This window comes from Mastomys coucha, unplaced genomic scaffold (genome assembly GCF_008632895.1).
Source record: "Mastomys coucha isolate ucsf_1 unplaced genomic scaffold, UCSF_Mcou_1 pScaffold21, whole genome shotgun sequence".
Taxonomy (NCBI): domain Eukaryota; kingdom Metazoa; phylum Chordata; class Mammalia; order Rodentia; family Muridae; genus Mastomys; species Mastomys coucha.
In genome coordinates this window covers 58,499,158-58,506,538 of record NW_022196904.1, presented here as the reverse complement: position 1 = coordinate 58,506,538, position 7,381 = coordinate 58,499,158, and the positions used below count along the sequence as shown (strand labels likewise).

The following is a 7,381-nucleotide window of genomic DNA, read 5'->3' as shown; positions in this document are numbered from 1 at the left end:
GCTGACCCATATAGCCAGCACCTCTCCTAGCTCTTCTAACCTGACTAATTCTGGCTTACTAATTCTGGCCACCCCATGGCCAAATTCACACTCAGAACTTCAGAATCCTAGTGAAGGGCTTCCTTGGGGGCAAAGCAGAATCTGTTAGGGTAAACTGTGTGAAGGTGTATCTATGGGTAACAGCGCTAATGGCCCATCTGATAATTTATAAATATTCATCCTTCTTTACCTGCTGTTCAGCTTTAATAAAGATCTGCCGGCCAATAACAAGGCAGGAAGCAGAGGGCAGAACTTCCGGGCAGAGAAAGGGTCTCTGGGAGAGGAAATCAGAAACAAGAAATACACCTTGCGGATGCAGTGGTGGATGGAGAATTCAGAGAACAGAGATTAGACCTGGCCATGTGGTGGGACGTAGGCCAAAATTAGTCAGGTTAGAAGAACTAGGAGGGAGCCAAAGCTAAAGGCCTAAGTTTTAAAATATATAAGAGGTTCTGGGTCTTTATTTATATAGCTGGCGGGCCCAGGTAAGTACCATTGTACGAATTCTTTAGTATTCCCTCTAGAAGTTTCTTTTTTTGTTGTTGGTTGGTTATTGGTCTTTGTTCTTCTAAATCTGGATTTTTTTTTTCTATGACGTCTCTCTTTCTAAGTTAGATTGGATAGAGCCCTCCTCTAGGAAAAGTTAAACATACCTGCTCCCCAGTGGAAAGGGAGATAGCGTCTGTTGAGGTCTGGGCTCCTCCCCTGAGCAACTCATAGTAGGCCTGTGCTGCTACCTGATAGCCATCGGAGTCATCCTCCAGGATGTCCACAGGGTAAGCCTCTATAGGTGAAAAAAATGGATAAAATTAGTTTTACTCTGTCACTAGAAGAAACGTTAATTATTTCTATTCTTTTTTCTTTTGGTTTGGGTTTTGGGTTTGGGTTTTTTGTTTGTTTGTTTGTTTGTTTGTTTCCTTCAAGGCAGGGTTTCTCTACATAGCCCTGGCTGTCTTGTAACTCACTCTATAGACCATTCTGACCGCAAAACTCAGAGATCTATTTGCCTGCCTCTGCCTCCAGAGTACTGGGATTAAAGGCGTGTACCTGGCTATTTCAAGTTTTTAAAGGAATGGTTTGGCTTAGCAATCACAAGCAGGACTGGGGAGATGACTCCGTTAGTAAAGGGCTCCCCATGCGAACAGGAGGACCTGAGTGCCATCCCTAAACCCCACCAAAAAAAGAAAAAAGAAAAGAAAAAAGCTTGTAATCTTGGTCCTGGGGAGGCAGACATAGGGCAGCTTTCCCTAATCAAATAGTTCCAGGCCCATGAAAGACTTTGTCTTCAAAAAACAGGGTATAGATAGTGGATGGCACCTGAGGTTGACCCCTGGCTTCTACATGCATGTACACACATCAGCACATACATGAACACATACCTACATGGATCTGCACACATACAACACATAAATGCAAAAAAAATAAAAATAAAAATAAAAACATGTTCACCCATTCCCTCAGACTGTTTTTAAATCCCCCAGTCACACACTCAAAACAACTGAGTGATTTTCACTGTGGTCCACTCAGGGGCTGTGAAGATAAGCAGGTTCCTGGAAGGCAAATGGCTGGCCGCAGCTTTGATGCTTTTGTCACTTGTGACTTAAGGTACTCATTTCCTAGTTTATAGTCACTAGACAAATCCCTAGGGGTCTCCCCTTTGTCCCTGCTGCCAGGCACTGAGGGTGCAGTGGCTTATGTATAGGAGCGCATCCCTCCACTCCCTTACAAGAAAACTAAGGTATTCTGCAGCAGTCCTTGTGTCTCTTTCTCATCCCATCTCTGACAGAAACAGATCCCCTGAATAATCATACAAATTGGCAGCGTCCAGTTCTTGGAAGCAGCAATCGGTTGCCCCTTCTGCGGTGAGCAAAACAGATGTTGCCTGCCTCTGGCTGACATCCACGTGCACAGGGACTCAGGCCTGCTTCTGTGGACCACACCCCATCTCTAGCTATGATCCACCTCCTGGCCTCCTATGAGGGGTGCAGGCTTCCCTCCCTTCTTCCTCCTTCCCTCCCCTTAATCCTCCTCCTAATCCATCTATCTTCCTCTCACAGAGATTAATCTGGACAGACAGTCCAGCTTCCAGCCTCTGTGGCATCTCAGGTTCCCACTCTTTCTGGAGAGCCATTGTTTCCGGAAGCCACTCTGAGGATCCAAAGTGCAAAATGTTCAAGCCTTCAGTTCATTTGCCTAGGAGGAATTTTTACCTCTGCCAATCAGCTCCTGGTGGGAGAACACAAAGGCATACAAGCTGCCAAGGTTAGTGGACAGGGGCATGAGCAGAGACAGCCAGCCTCTCTGTTGGGAGGCCCTGCATCCATGGATTCAACCAACCATGGACTGAAAATACTGGGGGGGTGGGGATGGGGATTGCACAGGACCTGTACAAGTACCCTTATCATGACTCCCTAAGGAGTAAAATGTAGCAACTGCTTCTATGACATTTACTTGTATTAGGAACTCCAAGTCACCTCCAGACTGGGTTATCCAGGAATACATGCATAGGCTGCACATTTGGCAAGGGACGGGGACATGGGCAGATTCGGGTGTCTAAAGGCTGTCTTTGAACCAGTCACCAATGGGATACTGAAGGAAAAACTGGACATCCTTCCACTACTCAATTTTTTATAAAGCATGAGTATGAACACACACATACATACACATACACACACATACACACACACACACACACACACACACAATGTCCTTAGAAGTGCACTGTCAGAGATTTAAAAATAAAGACATCAAGGACTGGTGGTTTATTTGATAGCAATGGCTTAGTGAATACAAAAGGGATGTGTCTGTAGAGCCAAGATCTTCTGTTGTCGAAGAAGTCACACACGTGCGCAGGGAAGTCCAGCATGATCAGCAGTTCCTTTAGCAATGGTGCTGGCCTGCAGATGCTATGACCAGGCAGACCTGCCCTGCTTCTCTGTTTAGATTGTCATGACTCTGTGCAGGAGTCAGATGGACCCCCAAGGACATCAAATTACCCAGAGACTGCTTCAAGTCTGTCACAGAGACAAACTCGGCCCACACCTGTCCTCCGGTCCACCCCTCACTCAGATCAAAGTCTCAGCTTCCCATAAGAGCCTCAGGCCTCACCCCCCCAACCATCTAACATCCATACATACATACATAATTAACAGTGACAACTTTCTCGGGGTTCCAGTTGCCAAGAGGCAGCTGAGTGGCCAGCCTTCTCTCACATTATGCCGGTTGCCCCCAGTTTACAGGGAAGGAAGCAAGGTGTCATTAAAAGGGAATGAAGACGCATGGACATAGGCCTGTCTGATTCCAAGCTCTGTGTAGAGCATTCAGATTAGGTTAAGTGTTTAAGTCAGAGCTCTCCATTATTACAGCAGGGTACCCAGTGGCCTCCAGTAGTCCCTATGCTCAAATTTCTGCAACTCCATCCTCAAGGCAGACAAGATATAGCCAGCATTCCTGAGGAGCCTTCCTTAAACCCCCCAAAACCAAGATCAAGGACTCTATGAGTCACTGAGACCTGAGTTCAAATACCAGCTGTGATGGTGTATACATACTGGGCCCAGGGAGTGACTGGCACTATTAGAGGGTGTGGCCCTGTTGCAGTAGGTGTGCAGCCTTGTTGAAGTAGGAGTGTCACTGTAGGCATGGGCTTTAAGACCCTCATTTTAGCTGCTTGGAAACCAGTATTCTGCTAGCAGCCTTCAGATGAAGGTGTAGAACTCTCAGCTCCTCCTGCTCCATGCCTGCCTAGATGCTGCCATGTTCCCACCTTGATGATAATGGACTGAACCTCTGAACCTGTGAGCCAGCCCCAATTAAATGTTGTCCTTTATAAGAGTTGCCTCGGTCATGGTATCTGTTCACAGTAGTAATACCCAACTTAGACACCCCCTCAGCCTAGGATAGGAGCTGACATAGCGTGGCTACCTCTCTGTCCTATAATCAAAACCCTTCCAACTTGTTCCTCGGTCTTGTCGTAGCTCAGTCTCCTCCTAACTCATACACGAGAGCAGCTGGGGCTTGTGAAGCACAGCTCTGCTCCCCTCCCGGCCCTACCACAAAGACCCACGCTCAGGCTTCTCCCCCATAGGAAGCACTTAGGAAATGTGGGTGGCTGTTCCATGGAGCTTTCCATATTAACAGTTGTTTCACAGACTTGATCACGTGGCTTCTCATGAGTATGCAACAAGCTCTAATGAGCATGCCAATAAATTAAGAAAAGCTAGCAAGTGAGCTGCTTGGACATTGGGTACAGTCTCATGTTACATTTGTCCCATGGTGCCTGCTTCAGAATCAACCACTCTCAAAATACACACTCCAGGAACACCAGCCTACAGAGCGCAGACAGACCAGACCCAGATTTGTATTGTTTCTGAGCCTGTGTTTTAGGAAAGATGCTCATCCTATCCGGACCATCAATCCCTTTGTGAGGTGTGGTTTGCAGAATTGACAAAGAACATGTATTGATCAGCCCCATAGAAAAGCTGACCTTGTGCTCATCAGGTTTGCTGGGAGAGCCAGCTATCCAAGGCCACCGGGGTCAAGGCTAGGTGCCTGCCAGCTAGTGGCATACATTCTGGTCATGTGTGGTTAGGCCAAATGTCATGAATGTGTTACACCCTATTCATATCATGGGATCATTTACCCTACAGGTTAAGACCCTTTCAAAGAACTCACGGGCAGTGCTCCCAAGACACTGGCTGTCCCCAAGAGAAAGTTGTGGTGGTTGGCCTCCCATAAAAGGCCACAGTGGCAGGCCTGGGAGGATCTCAAGAACCTAATGCTTGCTGGAATTGGCAAGCTATGGCCCAACCTGATTATCTTGAAAGTGGGGAGGAGGGTCACTTTCTGTTGCCTGGGGGCATCAGGGAACATAAATTAACCACTGATGGTGTCATAAGACTGACTGCAGACCTCATGCAGAGTCATCAGGCAGAACACCTGGGATACCCTGCAACCTGGGCCACAACACCCATCCATCCTAAATAGCCACCCCATACCCACTTTTGAGAAAAATGCCACCACCCCCAAACTCAACAGCCCTCCTCTACACAGAAATGTTTATGTAAGCCTTATGGAAAACTAGGGGAACCTGAAAACTGAAGATTCACCAAGTAGAAGGGATATTCAAAATGGACAGAAAAAAGGGGGCTCTCCTCCAACCCAGGAGGAAGCCCGAGCGTCCCCCAACAGAGCCCCCACCCCAGGGGGCCCTGGGAAGTCAACAAGTCCAGGCATGGTTTAGGCCATTCTTGATTCTGTTGGTGGAAGACAGGCCCCTCCTTTGTGGGTTCCAGATGTGAGCTCCTAACAGGCCTTCATGGCTTGAACCAAACAGGAAATACTTTTCCAAAGCCAAAAGAATGTAATCTCTACAGCGTAACACTAAACGCTTTTATTAAAAAGGCATACAGTTGAAATACCTCACTGCAGACTGTAAAGAAGTTGAAATTCCTGGATAAAACCCTGTGTTATAAATTCACTCGAGTACATGCTGGCAGTCTCACCCTAAAACAAAAATAGTGGTACACCTCAAGGTGTTTTTCTACGGAAAATATGGAAAAGGCTTGACATTCCCTGAGCAAAGCTTGAGTTCTGAGAGAGGCTCCGACTCTTGTCACCCACAGCCCAGCAAGTCAGCTGGTACTCAGTCCAGAAGGCCTAATGTTCAGATAGTTGCCCAGAAGTGCAGTCCTTTGAATGTAAACAGCAATGCTAGTTAACTTGGACGTAAACTAGCTGCCCTTGCTCACTGACATGGTAGGCCATTTGCATAAGGCTCTCTCAGCACACTCCCTTACCACAAAGATCAGGAAAAAGCTTTCGTTTTGGCAAAGCACCGTTTTTTTCTAAGATGAGACTATATTATCTTGAGACACACCAAGGAAATATTTCAAATTTTAGTAGTCCCCGCCTTACAAACTTGGCTTTATTAAAAGCCACTACCTGGCAGTAACTCCAGGGCATTATGTCATTGGAAAAGCTGGCAGTAGTCACTCAGGATTTTCTGCTCTTTTTTAGTCATGTGGGTTGTTGTTCTTCGATTACGGTAAGACGAATTCTTGATCCAGATAATGTAGAAAAAAACCACAAGGACACAAAACTAAACTCTGTTCTCATCATCAAAAAGAACCTGAGCAGGTGACGCTGATAGAAAAAATTTTCCTTGTGTATTTGTTTTCTGTATCTTTTTTTCATGCAAGTGGCTTTTTCATTATTTTTGTTCACAAGTGAATTTTCTTCTAAAATGAAATTATTCTAGAATAGAATCTTTATTAGAGAAGAGTCTACTACAGGAAGGTAAAAGACCAATTCTGGGCTCTGCAGAGAGTTAAGACTAGTTTCTCATCAGACGTAGGCGGACAGCAGAAAACTCAAGAAGCATGCAGCAAGACAGCTTTGTGTGCTGCAATGCTTGGCCCAGGGAGGAGCATGATTAGAAAGTATGGCCCTGTTGGAGTAGGTGTAGCCCTGTTGGAGTAGGTGTGTCACTGTGGGTGTGGACTTTAAGACCCTTACCCTAACTGCCTGGAAGTCAGTATTCTGCTAGCAGCCTTCAGATGAAGATGTAGAACTCTCAGTTCCTCCTGCACCATGCCTGCCTGGATGCTGCCATGCTCCCACCTTGATGATAATGGACTGAACCTCTGAACCTGTAAGCCAGCTCCCATTTAAACTTTTTATTTTATTTATTTTATGTATGTGAATACATTGTTTCTGTCTATAGACACACCAGAAGAGGTCATCGGATCCCATTACAGATGGGTGTGAGCCACCATGTGGTTGCTGGGAATTGAACTCAGGACCTTTGGAAAAGCAGTCAGTGCTCTTAACCACTGAGCCATCTCTCCAGACCAATGTTGTTCTTTATAAGTGTTGCCTTGGTCACAGTGTCTGTTCACAGCAGTAAAACCCTAACTAAGACATGTGCTCTGCAAACACACTGAGGACATCCCTGAAACATCTAAATTTCTCAAAATCCAAAAGCCACCTCATCAAGATCCCTGGCTTGACCATGTGGTTTAACACAATACAGTCCACGTGGTTTAACACAATACAGTCCACAGGGCTGAGTCTGTAAAGTGAATGAGGTTTAAAAAATAAATTCACAAATGCAGACCTAGAGCCTCCAAAGAACCCATTAAAGAATGCCTTGACGGAGCAGGAGAGATGACTGAGCTTGCGTGTCTCCAGTTCCAAGAGAGCCGACCTGCTCTTCTAGCCTCCAGAGAGACCAGTCAACTTGCAGATGGCACATAGATATACATGCAGGCTAAATACACTCATGCGCTTAAAATAAAAATAAACAAATTCTTTTTTTTTTTTTTTTTTTTTTTTTTTTTTTTTT

The 7,381-nt window shown here is 45.8% G+C and overlaps 1 protein-coding gene across 1 annotated transcript in view; it reads right to left on the bottom strand.

Annotated features, from left to right (window-relative positions):
• Positions 1-7,381, bottom strand: part of Fam169b (family with sequence similarity 169 member B) — an 87,509-nt gene that overhangs the window by 64,969 nt on the left and 15,159 nt on the right. The window contains exon 2 of the mRNA XM_031384335.1: positions 693-823. Within this exon, the coding sequence (XP_031240195.1) occupies positions 693-823 (131 nt within the window). The remainder of the gene's footprint in view (positions 1-692; positions 824-7,381) is intronic.